Here is a 23372-nt window from a genome sequence, read left to right on the forward strand (position 1 = left end):
TCTTATATAATATCTTTTATTAATGAATTAATAAGGTAAATTTCTGGAACATTTTCGCTTAACCGCTTTTTATATATATTGCTAATGCAAATAATTGATTTTTCAAAACTAATTTGTCAGATGCCGGCCTCCCTCCTTTTCTTTTCATTTTTTTTTTTCAAATCAGAATTAAATCAGAATTATGAAATATAAATTTTCATTTTTCCAAACCAAAATCAAAATGTTAGACTGCTGCAATGAGCCACAGTCCGCTCGCCGTCCGATGATTAAAGTTCTCATTTCTCCAATTGTAGCTTTCCCAGACCATCACGCGCACGCTCGAATCGAAAACCCTACCGCCGAAGATCGGCAAAGCTCTCAGGTTAGTTCTTTATGCACTTGATCTAGGGCAACGAGCAGCGGCTCAAGCTCGTTTAAGCTCTGCCGATCCTTCTTCGAATGTCGCCGTCCGGTGCCGTGGAGAAGTCCGAGGGCGATGAGGCGGCCCTCCGTGGCGGTGAGCTGCTCTATTGCGGCGGCACGATCTGGGAGAACATGGGAAGGAGGACGGCAGCGGCTGAAAGTAACCTTGTTTCGCCGACACGGCTTCGTACCTTTGTCGGTGTGGATATTCGCTTTGTTGCTTCCGGCTGCTGTGAGCTTACTTTTCCTTACTTGTTCTCTTTGATCAAGCATGCTTAATGTAGCTGGGGCTTCAGTGTGTTTCTTCTAGTTTTATGGATGGCCATCTTTGACCTTGCTGATACTTTCGTCTTGTGTTTCTTTGTGGAATGAAGATGGTAGTACGGCGGAAAGCAATGCGATTTATGGTTTGAATGCATTGGATAAGGCTATTTGATTTATGGTTTGAATGCCTTGGATAAGGCAATGTGATTTATCTTTTAACTTCAATTCTTAATTTATTGTTTGTAATGTGGAAGTCAGGTGCCACAATGAAGCAACAAATGCATTTACGGGGTTGATGATAGATATCTGTTCCACTTGCCATTGATTTCTTGTTATATCAGTCGAATATGATGTAATTCCATGTGGCGCTTTGTTATAAGGCCATCTTTTTTGTGTCCTACTTGTTTCATTTTTGTTTGTAAGCTGCAGATTAGTACTTCAATCTCTAAACCTATTTTTAGGGGTCTAGGCCTGTAGATCTTGTGTGAGCTTAGAGTCTTGTTGTGTTCGACTCATTTGAAGTTTTGTTTATCCTGATTTGGCTTGTGTGCAAAATTTCTTGTGAATAGTATTCTCTTGTTCGGCTTGATTCAGATTTGTTGTTTGTTTGCAGTTTGTGTTTGACTCAAACTTTGTTCATATCATTAAAAAAATAATGAGATTCAACAATTTTTAAATAAAGAACAAATAATCAACATTGATCTTTGAGAAACAAAAATAATGTTGCTTGAATTGATGATTTCAATTTACACATAATTAACACGAAATTATGCTACTAACAATTTAGATACTCTACAGATAAATAATAATTACATAACAAACAGAGAAGTACATTATATTTAAAAAAAATGAAAAAGTCCATCTAATGTTATTCAATCTTCATCTTTTTCACTTTATATATGAAGTTTTCATATGAGATAAAAATGTGAGGCTCATACTGTAAAATTTGAACTCTTATCATTTTGTACTCTATAGAGTTGCACACTCAACGTGCCATTTTAGGTATAGATAAAGTAGTGTTTGTATATTAGGCAGTTATCATATAAATTTTGGTCTTTACTTTTGTGTTCCTTCATAAAAGTTTCATGTATGTATGCCTTCAAGTCGTTGAAGATTAGTTATTATTTTGAGCAATTTTATTTGAATAAAAGGTAACATGCAACATATAACCATCAATCATTATCATCATAAGCTTGTTATATAACTATGTTTTGCTCTTTTTATCCTCCATTTAGTTTCACGATCGTATGTCAAACCAGTCATGAAGGATTTACAATTCAAACAACCATAATCATCATCGTCTCTTATAAAATTTAACTAAATTGAAATAGTTCACAAAGAAATTTTTGCATCTCAAAATAATTCCAACAATTTCAATTTTATCAAAATAATCTCAACAGCTCTAGGTACGTCAAAACACTCCCATCAACTTTGGCTTCAACCCATAGTATAGTTTTCTGTAAAAACTTCTTTCAAAAATATACAATTTTGGCTGTAACAAGCAATCATATATAGTATTACATGTGCATGAATCATTATGAGGTGGCTCCAACTTAATGAAATTTGCGATTCATTTTTGAAAATTTCATGATATATCAATATAATGAACATTCAGGCATATGCGTGCCATCGTTTGATTGGAAGCTCAATAATTAGATTTCAATGAAACTTCATGTATATTCTTAAGTTATTTTTAATTTAGCTTTCTCAAGTTTATACAATTTCATGCAGTTATTTTTAATTATGTTTTTAGAGACCCTCTCATAGTTTAGATTCAAGACTTTCAATAACATATTATTTATATTTGCTTAAAAATTATGAATTGATACTCATGCATGCTAATTATCTTAGAGATTATTTCTCTAATTTGGAGTTGATCATAATTCTTTGGGTTATGAATTATATATATATATGTATATATATATGTGTGTGTGTGTGTGTGTATATGTATATCTCAATCTTTGCTGTTATGATGCGACGTGGAAGTTGGAATTATCTAAGAGTTGAACAAATGGTCAGACGATGATAATCAAAATTTATATTATTCATATTCTATAACTAACATTTAATCATCCCCAAACAAAAGAAAGAACCATTAAAAATTTAAAAATTAAAATTGGGTTGATAAATTTTTGTATATGTAATATTTTTAATTAAAGAATTATAAAGGTCAACTTCTCTGAACATTTTTTTATCTGCCTTTCTTTAATATTATTAGGTAGTCGACAGTCAGCGTAAAACTTGTCGAAAAAATCATGTCATGAATCCATATAATAAATCAATTTAAAACTCATGATAGTTTACCTTTTTTTTTAGTGAGGTAGTTCATGATCGTTCAAAGCATTAAATGCATTTTGCTATATCGCGCGCCCGCGTGCACACACACACACACACAAATAATGCAAAATAGTAGTATTTTTGAAAATATATATTCATCAAATTAATTTGACCAATAACTACAAAGAGGTATAAATCAGAGTAAAATTATGCAATCAAGTAACTATTAATGAATTTGGTTTGGAAGAAACAAAAGCTACCATAGCTTAATAGTAATAGTATTCACTCTCTTCATTTAGATTGGTCAAAGAAAGATCTTATATTCCGAAGTAAAATCTTTTATTCTGACTGCCTCATCTAGTTTGACACCTATAAGAAAATGTGCATAATAATTAATTCTATTTTTAGTTGTTTTTTACATGTTTATGTATATGTTTATTTTTCTTAATTCAATATAAATACTAACAAAAACATAAATCCTAACATCTCCATTACTTTTTATTTAAATTTTAATTTAATTAAGGATTTGATAAATTTTTTAAATTAAATTTAAAACCTTATTGTAGTTAGATATTAATCTTATGATTTCTGCATTTATTTTATTCTCTGTATTTAATCTAAATTATATTTAACATACTATATTTCATAATTAATATTCACCATCTATACTTTTAACTTTTAATAAGTCATTATAATTATTTATTTTATTATTATTATCATAATTATTATAATTGAATAGTAAACTCTCCCATTTTTTCTAGAATATAGATCTAACTCATTTATTTAATAATAATTATTATTATAATTATTTAAATATAAAATTCAATAACATATAGGTTTAAACTTATACAAAATGCTAGATAAACAAAATGAAAATAAAATAAAAAGAATAATTCTAACATTCTTCTTCTCAATGCTGAGCAAGCTTAAAGCCTCAATCTGCTTTGTCAAGCACTCCGCCTTTGCCTCCCTATTTCCCCTTTTTTTCGTCAATCGAACCAACATAATAACCAAAATTAATTTAGCTTGCTTGTTGTTTGCTCAAAATTAAATTGCTTCCCTACATCCCAACAACCCTAGACCGCAAGATACCTGTCCAATATAACCTACTCGTTTCTGCCTGTTTCTACTCACTCAGCTCATCGACTCAATACTCAAACACAAGCTGTCCTTCCTAACTTGCTTGATCTGGGACACCGGTTGCTGGACTATGCCCTTCATCTCCGTCTCCGATCATTAGACAACTGCTTCATCTAGATTCACTGTCTTCGAAGCCTTCTTCCGCCTAAAATGCTCTTTCTACATTGTCCCCTCGTGCACCGCAGTGCCGCACTCGCACAATTACATTGCCCCTGTCTCTTTCTCCCTCGATTGATGCCGATGCTTTCCACTTGAGAGTTGTGCCCACTCATCTCCTCCCTCAATCGATGATTTAGCTTGCCTGAAGCTGTCTACCTCTTTCTCACTCTCACTGAATCTTGCTTGAGATGTGAAATAGAAAAACCGTCGATTACTTCCTTTTGCCTTCAATTTTAGTTTTCGTTTCTTTCCTTGTATTCCAATCTTTTGTTGGTTATAAAAAAATATTTATCTTTATACGAGGCATTACATCTGCATCGACATTAAAGGACAAAATTTGATGTATCAACAATTTTTTTGCTCTTAGCTTTAAAATTTTCACATTCTTTTACTTGCCTGAGTAGTTTTGAAGTAGTGCAGTTTTGGATTCATGAAATTTTATTCGATAGAAAATTTATTGTAACTTCTTTGGATATGGATATAGCTTCAACAAAATACTGTCAAATTATAGATTTTCTCTTCCTTTCTTTTCTAGTAGGGACTTTTTATTGCTAGTCTCAATAATCTGTAACTCCATGAGTTGTGAAGAAAGATTCAAATTTTCATTATCATTTTCAATTCCTACAAATAATTCATTATCAGATGATGCAGTTTTAGAATGATCTATGGTTGACATAGCAACACGCTAAATAAAAATAGAAGTAAATCATTGGTTGAAACTAAAGATCCTCTCAATATGCCATCAAACATTATAATTTCAGCAGATCAATAGCAAAACTAACTTTGGAGGATTAATAGCTCAAAGCAAATGCAAAAAGGAAGAATATAATAATAACACAATTCATGTTTACTATAGTAGTATTTGAATATATAAAAACAGGCAATATCAACATATGTTCAATCTCTTAAAAGGCAATCAACCATGAAAATGCCGTGAAAGAATTGAATCTTAAGGTAAGCTTCTTAAACATCTATTAAAAAAAAAAAAGATTATACAACTTTATGTTCACAAAAATAACACATAGATGCTAGGCAATAACTTGATTTAGTTGCTCTAACTCAAATGACCATCAAGGGCTTCCTAAATAGTTAAATGTGCTAAATACTTTCACCAATCACTACGAGCATAAATATTTAGGGATTCACGACTACGATAAATATTTTCAACAGAGTAATAATTAAATACTTTCAGCTACTAAAGAGGGTCACTTCAAGAAGAAAATCTAAAAAAATAACGACGAGGATGAAGGGAAAAATGTAGTCAAGAAGAGAAGAAAGCATTCCAAGTGGCTGAGAGGGTGAGAATTATGGGATTGAGTGGTAGGTAAGGCCAAGATTTGCAGGCAGAACCCTCAAGCTGCAGAAAGCTAAACAAAAGAGAAGTGTTAGGGATAGCCAATTTGTGCAAAAAATCTGATTTAAGGCATAAATATGTTACAACTGATGATTTGAGTGTTTTGCCCCACCCCAACCATTGGGTGTAATTCAATGGCTCCCTTTCCCCAAATTTTGAAATGACCAAAATGCATGTTACACTTGCACCTCTGGCCCCTCCATGTTCTGGTAAAACATAAATGAAATTATAAAAAATCAGTAATAAATATTAATTATTTACTTGTTTCGATCCAATGTGAGCTAAACATGAACGATTAATGGTCTGTTCATGTTCAACTCATTTATAAATTGTGCTCAAATTAATTGTTTGTATTAGGCTCATTTAGTTAATGAATGAATTAGTGGCAAATGATGTGTTTTTTTGATAATCTTATATGTTTCTTTTTATAATCATTTTTTCATTTATGTTCTTTACCATCAAGTTTTTGGTAGCTTCTATTATATCATTCCAGAGTTGCTGAAATTATTGTTAAACTGTCTTACTTTTTAGTTGTTTTTTTTTACCGTGTTATTATTATTTTTAAACCCATTGTTTTTATTGTTATTGTATATAGAATTACATTCAAATTATTTGTTTCCCATCTCGTTGTTTTCTTTTTTTTTATTTTAATTCAATAATTTGTCATGTTATTACAGCTTCTTGTCACTGTGTGGCTTTGGATGTGGGAGGCCGCTGCTATACTTGGGGAAGGAATGAGGTATATTCATAGCTGCTTGCTAAATCATTCTTTTTGAAATGCTTATACATGATAATCTTGCAGAAAAGTCAACTAGGGCATGGAGATACGCTAAATCGAAATCTGCCTACATTTGTTCATGGACTATCAAAGTGAGTAGTCTGAATCTTCTGAAGTCACCTTTTGCCTTTTTTTTATCCCCAAAGAAATTCATTTCCTCCCAATGGTTTTCATCAGAGGGAAGCTAACTTAGCAATTTGTCATTTTCTTTCGATATTTTTTCTTAATTAATTATTGATAATTGATTGTTTCCTTTTTGAATTAATTGAATATAATGGGCCCTCACCACCACTTGTATACTTTGTTCCTTTATTTTCAACTCTTTGATCATACTTTTTTCTTTTACAATCTGAATACAATGTGAAGCTTATGCACTAAAATTGAATCATTTCAAGCTATAGAAATTTATTATTTTCTTCCACAAGCATTGTTTGTGAAACTAATCTGATAATATCAGGCATAAAATAGTCAGTGCTGCTACGGGGAGGAATCATACTGTGGTTATTACTGATGATGGGAAATCATTCTCATTTGGCTTCAATAAACATGGACAGCTGGGGACGGGATCCACAAGAAATGGTATGTCTTTAATAATTTCAAAACACAGCAGTACATTATTTCTGTAGAAATCTGTTTGTTGAGATATTATCTTCTGATATCCAGCTGCTGCGTGTGTTGGCGTCTTATCTTAGATATATCTATTTGAATGCGTCTATGAACTTCAGACAAAGTAGAAGCCTGATATGAAAATTACACATTTAAATCCATTTTTATTTGTGGTCTTGTGCTTACATTTTACTTTAATTTTCTGGTTAAAATGAAAATTAATTCTTATGTGCTTAAAATACAATGTAGAACGTATAATGTATTGCAAAATTTACATTTGAGAATCGTTGGCATGTGTAAGTCATGGTACAAGAGCAAAGTCTTTCTAAGTTTAGTAGTGTTCAGTTTGTGCTACAGTATCTGTTAGAATCCTAGATACAATTTTATTTAGTATGGACAAAATGCAATGAGGGATATGATAGTAATGCATGAATATGTTATTTTTGTTCATGTTTGTTTGCATTTTTCCATTATGTTAATTATACTGTAATTTCTCACGTGTACTTGGCCATATATATCACTATCAGATGACTTGATTTTAGAGGGGGCTTCTTGTTTAATTTGATTTTACATGGGGGTGATGATTGAAATAATTCCTTTGCATTTGAAATGCTTTATCAAGCGGGGAGATATTTGACAAATCCAAGTTATTGCAAAGGTGTAAAGAGGCTCTTTTTTGATGCATCTAAGAAAAAAATGTTTATATTATTTTAGCTTCATTTCAATCTTTTTTTCATGCTGTTAGAATTCAAATTTTATTTAGTTTATTAAGTTGGATTATTTTTTGGGATGATTAGTCCGTGTACATGGAGATCTTCTTTCTACCCACTCCATGTTTGTATGTGGAGTTCTTCTCATCCTTTCCCTGTTTTTTTACTGGAGGTGATCTATGTTTGTTTCCCTTCTCCTTTTTTCTGGTATCATGATGAGATTTAATTATTTTTTTTTTCATATTTGAAATAAAAAAAGTCAATTATTTGCAATTCCATCTCAAAACACAAGTAAAAACCTATGCTATAAAACTCAAGCCCATCTCAAATCTTCATTAGCCAACCCAATATTTTGCGCTATGAAATCAATTCCATAAAAAAGACTTTCCAATCATTGTATTTAGCCATACTTATAAAGCTCCCCCTATTAGCACATTTGATTCATTCTTTGTTTGCAATTTGTAAACAATTAGCATTAACTTCACTCACACAGTGTGGGTGTGCTTGAACTCCTTTTTGTGATTGACATTAATGCTTCGTTCGTAACTCTCATAACAAAATGTTGCTAAATATGTGGTGACCTTCTTGCTGAACAACAAGTGGTGGCTGCTTGAAGGACAGTGTCAAAGGAAGATGCCTTGGAATTTTTTTTTTCCTAGAGTTTTGATACTATGCGGAGAAAAGATGATTTGAAATTTAGATGTATGAAATTGAGGATATTAAATCCTTATTCATGCAATGTAATTATATGCTATACTAGGTAATTTCTAAATTTGGAAACAACTAACTGCTTAGCGATTACTTGCGGAATTTTTTTGGACAATTCATACAGATATTAACCAAGTTCTATGCATGCATATATGAAAAGAAGGATATTCTATAATTTGCACCTTCACCTCACTTGAACCCCAGTGAGGGTTTTTTTTTTTGTTTGTAGGAATTACACAGAATAACATGGACTGTAGGGAATCTCATTGGCTTTAAATAACATGGATTGCCAAGCGGAATTTCTTGACTGCAGGAACACCATCAGTATCTTTTCTTTTCTCTTATTAGGAGTAGGTCTTATTCCATGTTCCTGAAGGATTCATGATTGAGACCTGTAACTATGTGAATCTTCTAGTCACTCCACTTCTACAAGTGAAAAACTGACGACTTTAACAGTGGCAAAAATGTTGTGCTATTTCTGTTTCTTTTTCATCTGTCAAACTTGATACACTTTCATGGTTATTAAAATCTTACCTTCCGTTTAGAGCATTCATCACATTACCTTCAGGGGGGGGATTATTTTTTCTCTGATAGTATCGACACATAAAAAAAAGGGTTTATTTTAGGTTTTATTTTAGTTTTGTTTTATGTATTTAGAAGTTTGTTCATTAGATTCTATTATCTGGATACTTTTTTCAGGTTTGAGTTCGAATTATCTATGATTAGGTTTGATTTCAGATTTTTTGATCTTATATTTGTATCACATTTTTCTATCAGTAAGGATTCATAACCATTCGGTGTGCAGCTTGCTGAAATTACCTCGTCTTCAAAATGGGTGCTTGCTTAAGGGTTCAAATTTTGTCAAAAAAAAAAAAAAAGACATAGGTTGTATTTAAAATCAATAAATAATTATGAATATCTTATGGATGGGGTAGATTATGTGTGCTGTTCTCATATGATTTAAGTTGTTTTTGTAGTTCACTCCAAATTATGTCGGCAATTTTTTTTCTTCTCGTCTATTGTGTATGCTGAGCTCTTCCTATCCTCTCCAAATTTTGTGCGTGTAGTTCAATTATTTTCTTTTCCCTTCTCCATCTTTTGGTAGTTTCAATATCAATGGTAAATTCCTTTTGAGTTCTGGGATGTTATCTAATTATTGCCTTCTTTCATTTTATATTTTAACTTTGAATCAAGGACACGTAGATATAGTGTATTTTTCATTACTGAAGATGGGATATGCTAAATGCTTTATTTATTCACATGAGCATGCACATTCACTGGTTTATGCATGCATGCATATGTAAAATGTGTATTGATGCTTAAATTCACTGGCATGACCTCCTCTCCGCACTAGGGCTTATGAAAATAAAATAAGTCACCGTTGAAATTATTAAATATACATGAGTGTTTACATTCCATGCATCCTGACTGTGTTCTTACCGATTATAAAATTTGGCTGTAGATTCGTTGTGTTTGGTTTAATAGGAACTGATTTTCCAGTTTTTGACTGGAATTAAGCTAATTGGGAATCCCGACCTGGTAGATAATTCATTTTCAGTTTGTCCAACATTAGTTCTTTATTTACATTGTGCAATGCATCTGGTCACTTACAGACACTAGGTTTCACGCACAACCTTGAAACTTTATTATTACTTTAGAAAAAAGTCACTTTCAGCTTACATAATAAAGGAAATGTTCTTATTTCAGGACATGATACAAATGAATGCTAGCATATTATAACGTTATGGAAGTCTTGTTAGAGAGAGGGTACTTATTTGAGAGAGATCGAGATGCAGCTGTTTATAGAGTGATGGAAAAAAATTGGCATAAAAAACATGTATCGTTTTTCTTTGTTTTAATGTAAATACGTATTTGTTTCTATTTCTATATGGTATGTGCGTTTCCTTTTCTAGCCCAATGGATTATATAAAACCATGCACTGCTTGGGTTCAAAGAAGCTTAAGAGAAGCATTTTGAACGTTGCATAATAATGACCTTCCATGGGTTCGCCAGTATAATCAACTATCAAATTAACAAAATCATTACCTGAATCTTTTTAAAACTGTTTTTCAATGTGCACACCAACCGTCTCATGATAAGTGCAATAGTTATAGAAAAAAAATAGTAAAGTAGGGTTTTTGTTAACTAAAACGTCATGACTTTTATATTTTTCCATACACTTATGCATATAATATCTACTTTTTTTTTAAATAATCGTAGATCACTTATGGTTATTGTTTTCGTTTAAAGAAAGACATGCAATGAAAATTTGTGAAATATGGATACATTCAATGCATATTATTACATGCAAGAGTATAAGAGAAATGTAATTAAGCTTGTAAAAATAAATAAATTTAAAGCTTAATGTTGAAAGTATTAGGATTGCTAAACTGGGGATGAAATGAGCCATGAATTCGTGTGCTACATAAAGGAAAATATATGCCATAGATTCATTTGGCTAAATATGAAAACAGGAGTGCCATGGATTCTTCTGTTTAATATGGACGTGGGAGTGCTTTGAATTGCTCACTCCTACTGAGCAAGAAAGGAGGTTTGGACAACAAATTTAATGTTTAAATTTTTGTAATTATCAGTTTTTAAATTTTTTTTTTGTAATTTTGTTTATCAATACTCATTGAGGGAATGAATAAAATAAGTTTTATAACCCTTTCTTCTTTTTATATGGTATTAGGGAAAAGTTATAATTCTTTTTGTGACATTTATTTTTACCTATATTTCATTACTTCTATTCCAAAGATTTGATCGTCATGAGTGGTGCTACAAACCTTGTGCTGTTTTAATAGAACAAACTACCCAAAGTGCTTTCAAATTATGAAAACCTTTTTGAAAGAAAAGAGAAAATCCATTTTTTTATTGATACTCCATGTGATTTAAAAGATATGAAGTTTGCACTTTGGTATGAGCAGAGTTCGTGATTATATCATGGTTGTGGAACACTATGATGGTTCAAATTAGTAGACCATTTATATTCTTAACAACTACAAATGATGTTTGGGAAGTTGTCAACTGGTAACAATGCTGTTCCTTCTCATCTATGAGATTAAGATAATGCTTTGAACAACTAAGCCTACATGAAGTGTAATGATGATGCTATAGTTCCCAAATAATTTTTAGAAAATAAATGCATGTCTTGTTAGGATCACTAATGAATTCGAGACCAAGTTTGTATTCAAGTTCAGATTTGAGTGAACCTGCTATCTTTAAATATGTTGTTATTTATTACTAATCCTTGTCGATTTCATGTTCTCACTACGGGAAAAACGATTAGGCATGCTAAAGAAAAGGATGAATTATATCTACATTAAGATAATAACCATTTATCCTGTTCCTTCATACCTATACTATATAAATGTATCATTTAGGACCATCATTATAGTCTAGGACAACCCTTCTTTAATTTTCAGGAATGTGTATTTTCTTCTCTTTTTTATTGATGCTGACATTAAAAATTTTCATTGTCAGACTTATGAAATTGCTAAACATAAAAAAATTTTGTTTTCTAAAATTGAGTCTAGATTTTCTATTTGTTTCATTATCAATATACTTCGATATTTGGGGACCTTTAAAAATTTCTAATATTTTTGGAGCCAAAGGATTTGTTATATTCATTGATGATTGCATTTAAATGACATTGGTTTATCTTATCAAATAAAAAATTATTTTAGTTTTCTTCCTCTAATTTTTATATCTATGATAGAAAAACTAATTTTTTTGTCAATGTTAGAAAATACTAAGATTGATAAAGTTTGAGATTATTTTAATCAAATTATATTTTAATTCCTAAATAAAGAAGATATTAGTCACATATTCTCATTTCCTTATAAGCCACAACAATAGATAACATAATAAAGGAGAGTTTGGCCCCTTCTAAATGTTACGAAGGGTCTTCTTTTTCAAAATCAAGTTGCTAGCCATCTTCCTCCACATGTTAGTCATCTTCCTCTATATCTCTTTTTAATAGAATATCCTCAAGAGTGATTTGAATTATTGATGCAGAAATTGATAGCGCAACAAGAAAAGAAAACAACTGCAAACACAAAGGAAGAAATCAGCTGCAACAGGGAAAATAAAACACAATAATGGGTATCAACCAAAAAACAACATACAATGTAGTTCAAAATTTAATAAACGAGAACAAGATATAATGGCTAACACATCATATGAGAGCCATCTCAGTTAGGATTCAACCACAATGGAATCGGTAGGGGAACCAAACCACCCTTTAGAAAAACATAAGACTATCTCCAAATATTGCTTTCCCTAACACACAACCCCTATTTATAAATGCTAGTCTCCTAATTACTATTATGCCTCATTAAAATATAAAGACATAACGAACTAAAACACAAACCAAGTATAAATTGAAATGAAACTCTAGCTCCTCCGTATGCTGTTGAATCAACTCCAATGTTTCAGTTGGAACTCCAGTGGCTTGCTCATAAGCTTTTGTAAGGAGTAGTATGTAGCTAATATTAGATTCTTTCAGCTCTTTTAGGAAAGTTGAAGGTGAGGACACATTTTGTTGGTCTTATTCCACACCTTCTCTTGCATAGGAATGAAGTTAACTTGAGTAACATTATCCAAGAAGTACGTATTTACATGGCCATCATGAATAGTTTTGCTGTCATATTGCTAAGGACGCCTCAGAAGGACGTGACAAGCATCTATTGGAATGATGTCACATGACACTCTCTCTCTTGAAATTTCTTCCCATTGGAGAATTGCACCAAACATTGTTTTGTAACTTTGATTTCATTTTTTTCTTTCATGTCAAGTAATTTGATAAGGATGCAGATAAACTTGGGTCACTAGCCCAAGCTTTTCAACCATGATAGAGACCACCACATATTCGTAAAGTTGGCTGTCAATGATAAGATTATACACTGTTTTGGACGGTGCACCGGTTCTAAAAATATTGTGCCGCAATCAATCCTTATTGGAGGATTGATCGACACTAAGAAGGCACCGCGCTACAGGTAATCTTCCATCTGCATGTATTATTTGTTCCCAAACCAAAGTAGCATCTTAATGTTCTAAATAATCTTCTGTCTCGGGGCTCTCCCACTTCCACCATGAAATAATACAATGATTTGGACAATTGATAGCTATTTTGTCAAATCCATGATATTTGAAGCAACACTTATTAGTTGAATTGTTTACCACTTTTGTAATAAGTTCTCCAAAAGGCAGGACTGCAAACCAGCTGATGCCTTTCCCTTTTTTGTTGGCTGGCAGCACCTTGGCATGGTCAGATTTGTTGAAGTCAGCTTGTTTAGCTGTTGCACCACACAAAGAGGTGTTCCGAACCCATTTTTGTGGACTTTGCACCCTCAAAGAAAGGTTAATAACGTTCGAGAGTGACCAATAATGTTGAAACTGAATTACATTGACTATAGAAGGCTTTTGTGCAATAGTGTGTTCTTTAGATTCGGGCGGATTGCATTTCAATCCAAGAAGCTCAAATTTAGCAGAGCACTCTTCTATCGTCATCTCCTGTTGATATAAATGGTGAAGATGGATGAAAACCTCTTGCTGATAGTGGCCAGCAAGAATTTGCGTTGCAATTTTTTCATCTTACTCCACGTAGCATTCTTAGATTGCCCTCCTTGCCTTGTTCTCTTGAGGTTTTCCCACCAAAGGGAAACATTCTTCCTCAACTTGATATTCAACAAGCGTCACAATTTTGATGTTAGGGCACATATTCTCAACAATTCTTTCGTTGGTATGCGGTAAATTAATAAATTCGTTCGGGTCTAGACGTCCTTTAAAATCTGAAATATTGATCTCAATTTTATGATCAGCGGCTTTGCGTTGTCTATCCTTCCTCCATGCGTGAAGGGGCTGCTCATGTTCACTGGAAGAAGCTTGGTGAAAAGAATTTTCATCCTCTTCTTCCACTGCTTGACATCGTGTTCCGTTGAGGGTTTCTTCGTACTTTTCTGATACAAGTATGCAAGTCTCTTGCATACGTTGCATTTCATGCAAAAGATTGTCCATGGAAATTTCTTGATTGGTTCTTGGCACGTTCTTGCATGGTGGCATGATTGAGAGAAGAAAAAACCACAAATGAACACAGTGACAACAATTTGTCCGTAAATTCTGGGCAAGAAATGGGATCAAGAAGACAATCAACTGTCTTTTGTGGCTGACCCATAACAAAGACAAGGAAAAAGAAAATACAAAAAACAAAAATCCCAATGACATACATATGCTCTGACAAAGTTCAACAATTATGGGCAACAAAAATACGTGTTCAAAACCCAAGAACAGAAGCCTGCTTTGACATAATTCAACAAATCTGGACAACAGAATTTTGTGCTCGGATACCAAGTGATGCGGAAATTGATACCACAACAGGAAAAGAAAACAACCACAAACAGGAAGAAATTAGCTGCAACAGAGAAAAGTAAACATAACAATGAGGATCAACCGAAAAACAGTAAACTGATAATAGGAAAGAATGCACTTCAAGTTTTCAGAAACGAGAACATGATACAATGGCTATCACACGACCTGAGAGCCATCTCAGGTTACAACCGCAAGGGAATCAGTGGGAGAACCGATCCACTTGTGGGAAAAACAGAAGACTATCACCAAATACCGCCTTCCATAACACACTTAACTTCATATTTATAAATGCTAGACTCTCCAAATTTTAACTATGCCACCCTATAACATAAATACACAGCTAACAAACTAAAACACATAAACCTAGATATATAAATTAAAATCAAACTCTAGCTCCGCGTCAATTGCCTTGCTGAATTTTTCCACAAATAAATTTTCCTGAGAATTTTCTTCATAATTTTTTTTACCATGTTCATATGCTCATATCTACATTAACATCAAGATAAATTCGATTCTAGGGAATTTAAATGTATATTTGTAGGACATTTATCCTCTCAAAAGGGTATAAATATCATCATCCAGTCATAAAAAAATCTCTATCTAAAGAGTCTCATGGGAACAAGTTGATTATGAAAGGGATAAGGAAGGAAGGAAACATAGATGTAAATATAGGAAGGGTAGTGTGGTTATGATATAGATTGAGTGCAATATACCTTGTGGACTAACATCTATTATTGATGGTACATGTAGTACAATGTTTATAACACAATAATGACCCAAACCCAAACATGCTTTTCTATCGTCAGAAATTCCAACATAGTAAGTATAAATTTACATAGGTGGATCTGCCATGAGTTTCATTGCTAAGACAATGTGCCATGTGGCACATAACCACTACCTTCTACATGCAACGTTTGTTTTCTTTTTTTTTTTTTTGGTTTTGGAATGTGTATGTAGTACTTTCTGTAGGGCTTATGGAAATGGCATCCCTTAATTTCTGTATCAACACCTATATCACTCTTTGCACCTGTATATTTTGATATGTTACTAATCCTTGCGTTAACTTAATCATTTCAATCAAGACATAACTGTCGCCGACCATGCTGATGTTCATTTGAAAGCCAACCATTCCCATCCCACTTTCACAAATACAAATGCTTGCACTGCCGAGAGCTTGTACATTCTATAAAAAGGATGCATTCTTTTTGCTCTTCCTTTTATATTGATTATGGTTATATTGCCATTTCTCTGTTAATATGTTCTGACTTAAAATTTATGTAGAAATTGAGGCATTTCCAGTAGCGTCTTCGGTTTCTGAAGTTACAACTGCTGCTTGCGGAGCTGATTTTACCGTATGGCTGTCTTCTGTGGAAGGATCCTCTATTCTGTATGATTGCTAAACTCTGTTCTTGGAAGAAATCAAAACAATAGTTGTACAATTTGATTCATTGTTTCCATATATGTATATATATATATATATATATAATTGGTTGGGTATCTGCTTGTCAGTTGTAAGTCCCCCTCTGGTCTGGGGTTGGAATCTCCCCTAGTGTAGGGTGTGGTATTCAAATTATTAGGCACATTAGGGATGGTTGGGGTGCATTAGAGATTCATGCTTTCTTATTCACTATTATCTGGTTATGTTCATGATTTATTTATTTATTTCCGAACGTTACTGCTTTACTGTTTTAGGATGTAATTGAGAAGGGTGAGAAACAACCATTGATTATCTTCTAATTTTCTTCTAAAGAACTGCTGGTCTACCACAATATGGGCAACTTGGACATGGCACTGATAATGAGGTAAAGTTGGATATTTTTGTAGTCTATATAGTTGAACCTTTGTTCACTATGATTTCTTATGCCTGCATTTTCTTTTATAATTAGTATAATACAAAAGAAAGTTCAGTTAAATTAGCTTATGAGCCCCAGTCTCGTCCACGAGCTATAGCTTCACTATCAGGAAAAACAATCACAAAAGTTGCCTGTGGAACAAACCATACAGGTTTTTCTCATTTTCATTTCCTGGATATAGTCAATTCTTATGCTTGTATTTTTCCCCTTACATTTTTGAATCTAACTTTTCAGTTGCTGTGGATTCAGATGGCTTTGTTTACACGTAAGTTTTTCAAACAATGTTGTAATATTAGCATGGCTCATTGGGCTTATATTTACCCTTTGATGGATGAAACCTGTGTAGAGAGGCTTCCTTTTGTGGCATGTGCATCCTGCTTATCTATGCCTAAGATTCTATTATTTTGTGAAACGAGGGTTATGGATGAATTGGATTCATTGTCTCTAATATCACCGTTTCTTTCATGATATTTTTCATATTGTATTCTTTAATATGATCTGGCAGTTTCTTTCTGCCAAGTATATTTGATGTATATGTTCAATACACTTATTTGTTTGCTTTGTTTTTTTGGCAAATCTCCAGGTGGGGTTTTGGTGGCTATGGAAGGTGCGTAAGTTCTCTAGTTTAGCTTTGCTTTTTCCTGTTTCCCATGAAATTTTGGCAATTCCATGTATGGTTGCTTTTCTGGCATGTGAAAATCGGTTGGTGGAGCATGCGACAGGCTTTCTTTACTTGTAAAAAATCAGTTCAATTCTTAACGTCTTTTTGCATAATATAATTTATCTCTTCTTTGATATTTAGGCTGGGTCATAGGGAGCCAAAGGATGAATGGGTACCCCGTCTCGTGGAAGTATTTCAAAGGAAAAATGTCCTTCCACATGATGCTGTTATTTCTGCAGGATCTGTTAATTCAGCTTGTACTGGAGGTACGCCTTCTTCAGTTTGAAGTCAGTCTCATATTATTACTGAATTGGAAAATTTTGTGGGGATTACTCTTTACACACAGGTAGTACTCAAGATAATATTGAATTTGTTTTATTTATTTTTTGTTTATTTTGGGTATTTGATAGTTATTGTTGGAAGTTTGTAACATATCAAAATTGTTTTTCTTAAGATTTACTCTTTTAAAAGTGTCACGACCTAACCCATGGTTTGAAATTAAGAAAGGTAGGTACAGACGATTTGATGGTTTAGGGTTTAGGGTTTTACTAGGGTTAGGATTTATGCTTAGGGTTTATGTTTTAGGGTTTAGGGTTAGCGTTTAGGTTTTTGGGTTATGGGATTTAGGTTTATGGGGTTTAGGGTTTAGGGTTTGGGTTACGGGTTACGGGTTGTGGGTTTGGGTTTAGGATTTAGGGTTTAGGGTTTAGGTTACGAACTCCCCATACAAACTCCCTTCTTCCACTTCTTATGTTTAAACTTGCAAATACTCGGATTGACCCCTCTTTCTTCCTTTCTCTTCACGCAAACAAAGCTTTGACGTTATACGAAATGCTCTCCTTCTTCTCACTTCAAGGCTAGGGTTCAGACTGACTTCTTCTTCCCCCTTCTAGTACACCCACATTTGGCGTTAATGTCTTTACTCCTTCGAGAGCATGAACCCTTGCCTTGGACGCATGTTGGCCATCTTTCTCCTTCATGCCGTAGCTCTTTGCATTTCAAATGACATCGAATCTTCTGTAAGAGAACCATGCGACTTGTCCTTCTTCTTCTTTCTTTTTTGCCCGCTCTCGATCTCTCTTACTCTCATTCTTCCTTCTCTATTTTTGTCTCTAGATTGCTCTTCGATTCCTTTCCTCCGATTCAAATGAAATGTTTGATACCTATGAAGAACCATACAAATTGTTCGAATCGTCACAGATGAAATAAAAAATCGATTCTTTTATTTTTTTTATCTTTTATTTTATTTTATTTTTAAACTGGTTATTACAATCTCACATCCTTACACAAATTTCATCATCGAAATTTGCAAATCAACTCCAAGCCTCAAATCACTTCTTATTATAACTCTAGCTCTCATTCATTTTGATGAAAAGTGAGCACATTAAAATGAAGGTTTTATACAAGATAACTAAACTAACATTCTCTGTCAATTGAAATAGGATAATATTACATCTAAAGCAAGATAACATAACAACAAACATTATCTGAAAATGAAATACACTAGAATGACACTCTTAAAACATGTGATAAAATATAACACTCATCAATACCAGCAATAAATTTTTCAGGCTTAATAGCTTTTTTGAGCAGTAGTAAAAGCTATAGACTCTATCTTTCTATGCTAATCTGCGATCTTCCTTGAATGAGCTCTATTTGATTTCTAATTTTTTGATGTTTTCTGGCAAGTGAAGAGCAATATCTAGCTATGTTACTAGGCTGATGACACCAATAACATATATGAGAGCTCATCAAACATTCACATTTATGTTGTTTTTCTCATTTGATATAAGTGACCATGATACTACAAGAAGTGCCACCACTGAATCTATCAGAGTTGAGCTTAAGCTTCTTCACATTGAATCCCTCTGATTATCCACATGCTCTCCTTTGTCAATACTCCTTCTCTTGTGCATCTTCTTATGCTTTTGAATAATCTGAAAATCAATCTCTACTCGTCTAGCCTATTCTACTAACATTGTGTGGTCATCAATTCCCAATGACACCAATGGTTGCCTAATCAAATCTTTCAATCCCAAAAGAAATCTGCAGTCTTTCTCTTTTATAATAGCTATTAGCTACGGTGCATACCTCGATAGTGTGGTGAATTCTGCTTCATGCTGCACAACTTTCTTTTCTTCTTGCACTAACTTGATAAACTTGTTTTGCATCTGTCTTTGAGCGGATATGTATGAAAAGCTCCGAAAATCCTCCCAACTTATTATCATGTTGGAAATGTCCCTTAGCCAGTTCTGATGCTGCCCACTCCACCACTTTTCTGCTTCTCCATCTAATATAAATGCAGCTAACAGTGCTCTTCTTTCATCCAAGCATGGCATGTTGTCTAATATCTTTTATATCCTCAGTTGGTTCTCCGCTTCAATCAGATCTTTAGTTCCTTTGACCAAATGTGGACACAGATCTTGAAATATCTTTAAATATTTATCCATAACAACTTTCTCACCCCCATGCAACTGTGGTCTGGACTCTTGAATCAATTGTCATCACTGCTATCATCAGGGTCAGGGCATTCGTGTTCTCATTTATAATCGACGATAATTCATTTTCTAGTGAACTCCCTTCTTCTATAATATCGGGTGTATCTATTTGCCTAAATTGACATAATTACTTAGAGTTAACTTTAAATTTTGATATTATTATCATTATTATTATTTACTTTGTAATTATTCTATTGGTTCTTTCAATAAGATTATATTAATTAATCATGACCCTTCCTCTGATACCATTTTTTTCACGACCAAGTATGGGGCTTGAAATTAATCAAGGAGGTTACATATGGTCGGAATATGAAAATTAAAATTTTTTTTCATTTTATATAACTAATATTTTAATAATGCAACCGATTTCACTTAGTGGCATAAAAACTTGTTGTTGGTGTTGTAACATTTTACTAATGAAAGAGCCACTATATAAAATAAATTAATATAGTTATATCGTTCTCATTTCTGACTGTCTGCGTCTTCTATAATTATCTTCTCTTTTATTGTTTATCTTTTAATTTATTAATTAAACATGAAATGCTAGTTTAAAACAAATGTGAACTAACCATAGCCAGTGAATACTCAAACTTTTAAATTATAGTAACACAATGAAAAAGAGGACAAAATGCATGTCAGTTGAACTTTATATAAATCAATATAAGAGCATTTGAATAGTTTAAATGTTTGTACTATCTAATATGATCACTCAAGGTAATTTTAAACATTTACCATGTATTACTGTATTATTTATATATCAATATCTTTTTAATCTCTATATAATCATCACAGAAACACCGTTAAAAATGTATCATTTAGGTACTTCAATATCAATATTTTTTTATTTACGTTCACGGGTGCTTTAACGTTTCCTTCAGTAGTACCATAAATGGGTGACCATCATAGTCATGCATTCACAAATAATCATTCTATATAGTTCATAAGTTTCACATTGTCATGCCATTCAATATGTAATATTTAATTCTATAATGTATAAAACTTTTTGTAATGAGAGACTATAAACATTCATATCAAAATGATCTATAAAATTTAAGAATAGAGGAATCATAATGTATTAATCAAACATCAATATCAATTCATAGGATTGGTTTAGAAGGGATACAAAAATGCTATTATAACTTAGGAGTAGCAGCACTCATATCGATTTTAGATAATTTCTTTATTTTTAGCTTTATCACCTCCTCCAAGTTAATACCTATAATATATAAAATATTTGTGCTATTAAATTTTTATCACATTACTAAATTTTGTTATTTCATTATTTAATTAAGATTTCAATGCTTAAAATTTAGGATTAATTATTGTAATTAATACTAATATTAATTATTTTAATTAAGATTTCAATGCTTAATTTTTAGGATTAATTATTGCAATTAATACTAATACTGAATATTATTAATTTAAACAAAATACTTTTGAAAATAAAACCCTAACATTTCTTTATTGTTGTCAATTTTTCTCGATTCAAATATGAAAGTTCTATAACTTGAATCTTGCAACGACAAAAACAACAAAGCCTTAATCCCACTACATGGGGTTGGCTACATGAATCCTTTTTCTCCATTGCGTCCTATTTAATGTCATATTTTCATTTAGTTCTAATAAGTTAAGATCATTTTTTATACAATAAGCCCAAGTCTTCCTAGGTCTACCTCTTCCTTTCTTAACATAAGTCGAATCTAAAACATCTACTCTCCTAATCAGATCATCAGATGGTCGACGCTTAATATGACCAAACCATCTAAGACGACTTTCTCTAATTTTGTCCGTCACAGGAGCTACACCAACCCTATCACAGATGTATTCATTTCTCATTTTGTCTCTATGTGTAAAGCCACTCATCCACCTAATCATTCTCATCTCGACAACACTCAACTTAGTATTATGCTTCTCTTTTAAAGACCATAGAGCATTGCAGGTCTCACCACTGTCTTATAAAATTTTCCTTTCAGTCTAAGCGGTACTTTTCTATCACACAAAAGGCCCGAGACATTGCTCCACTTCAACCAACCAACTTGAAATCATCCCCTTCTATATCACTATCGCTTTGAACAATAGACCCAAGATATCTAAATCGTTCACACATTTTAATAATTATTTTAATCGTTCACACATTTTAATAATTTGATCACCCAAAGTTACACTTCTGTCACTAGAGCTCTACTACTAAAATTACATTCCATGTATTTAGTCTTAGTTCTACACAAATGAAGGCCTTGAGACTCCAATGTGGACCTCCATAATTCAAGTTTTTCTTGGGCTTTTTCTCTCGTCTTATCCAGGAGAAGGATATCAACAACAAAAATCATATACTAAGGTATGTCCTTCTGTAAATGTCCAGTAAGACTATCCGTAACTAAAGCAAAAAAATGTGTGCTGAAAGCCGATCCCTGATGTAATCCAACATAAATAGGAAAATTTTTGGTCATTCTTGATTTAAATAAAATTTAATATTAATACTTAATAATTAAACATATATATTAAATTCATAAATTACTATTTTTAAAATGCTTACCATTATTAAGCCACGATTTGGTCTCCCTTCCTCACACACAGGCTTTGCTCGATACTAATAAATCTCATGCATGCTGGCTCCTATTCTCTTTCTCTGCTCGATGCTTCTTCCATTCCTTCTCCCTGAGTGAAATCTTTACCTCCTGCTCAAACCTGCATAGTCTCAGATCGATTCTAATTTCTTCTTGCTTCCTCTTCGTGTAAACAAGGCTTCGACAGTATACGAAAGGCTTTTCTCTTGCATACTGCAAGGCTAGGGTTCGGCCCGACTTCTTTTTCCTCCTTGTACCCACACTCGCCTTCGACGTTTTCATTTCGTCGAGAGCACAAACACTGGCCCTAAATGAACATCAACCATCTTCCTTCTACACGTTGGAGCCTTCGGCATTTCAAATGGCATTGAATGCCTAGTAAGAGAACAACATGACTTTTCCTTCTTTTCTCTCGTACTCCCGCTCTCGATCTCTTAGAATCTCCTTCATACTTCTCTATTTTAGTCTCAATCACTCTTCAATTCTTTCCTTCCAATGTTCGATACCTAAGAAGAACTCAATCAAGACGACAGTTGGTTCGGATCATCACAGACGAAATAAAATTCCATTTTCTTTTAGTTCTTTTTATTTTTTTAATTATTTTATTTTATTTTATTTTTGACTGGTTATAACTAAAAGATAATGCACTTTGATCACCAGCTTGTTTTTTAAGTTCTTATTTGATGTGCCAACTCCATACTTATTGGTTTCATTAGCATTTTTGGTAACTAGCACATTTTAGGTCTGATTTATGTTACTTAGTGGTGATGAACTGAATAGCACATCATAAGTAGACATTTATAATAAGAAATTGTTTTGCATACTTTGTTCGAATGGTATCTAGATAAATGAGCATCTTTTAAATATGCAATTCGAAGGCAGGGATGGTGAATTTTTGCTTAAATGTCAGTATTTTGTATCTTATTTGGGGTCGTCCTTGAACATCTTTCATGGTTTCTGTTGATGAAGCTGATGGTGTATAAATGGGTGCCTTTCAGTTTGAATATATATATATATATATATATA

General features: G+C 32.8%; 1 protein-coding gene across 2 annotated transcripts in view; it reads left to right on the forward strand.

The window, feature by feature from the left end:
* Window positions 1-222: 222 nt before the first annotated feature.
* Window positions 223-23372, forward strand: part of LOC110021921 (protein RCC2) — an 89319-nt gene continuing 66169 nt past the window's right edge. For both annotated transcript variants that reach the window (XM_020720642.1, XM_020720643.1), the window contains exons 1-10: window positions 223-634; window positions 6274-6335; window positions 6399-6466; window positions 6832-6953; window positions 16049-16154; window positions 16518-16569; window positions 16654-16771; window positions 16855-16885; window positions 17204-17227; window positions 17423-17547. In XM_020720642.1, coding sequence (XP_020576301.1) covers window positions 439-634; window positions 6274-6335; window positions 6399-6466; window positions 6832-6953; window positions 16049-16154; window positions 16518-16569; window positions 16654-16771; window positions 16855-16885; window positions 17204-17227; window positions 17423-17547 — 904 coding nt within the window. In that variant the 5' untranslated portion in view covers window positions 223-438. The remainder of the gene's footprint in view (window positions 635-6273; window positions 6336-6398; window positions 6467-6831; window positions 6954-16048; window positions 16155-16517; window positions 16570-16653; window positions 16772-16854; window positions 16886-17203; window positions 17228-17422; window positions 17548-23372) is intronic.

Source organism: Phalaenopsis equestris, unplaced genomic scaffold (genome assembly GCF_001263595.1).
Source record: "Phalaenopsis equestris unplaced genomic scaffold, ASM126359v1 Scaffold000152, whole genome shotgun sequence".
In the NCBI taxonomy this organism is placed as follows: Eukaryota; Viridiplantae; Streptophyta; class Magnoliopsida; order Asparagales; family Orchidaceae; genus Phalaenopsis; species Phalaenopsis equestris.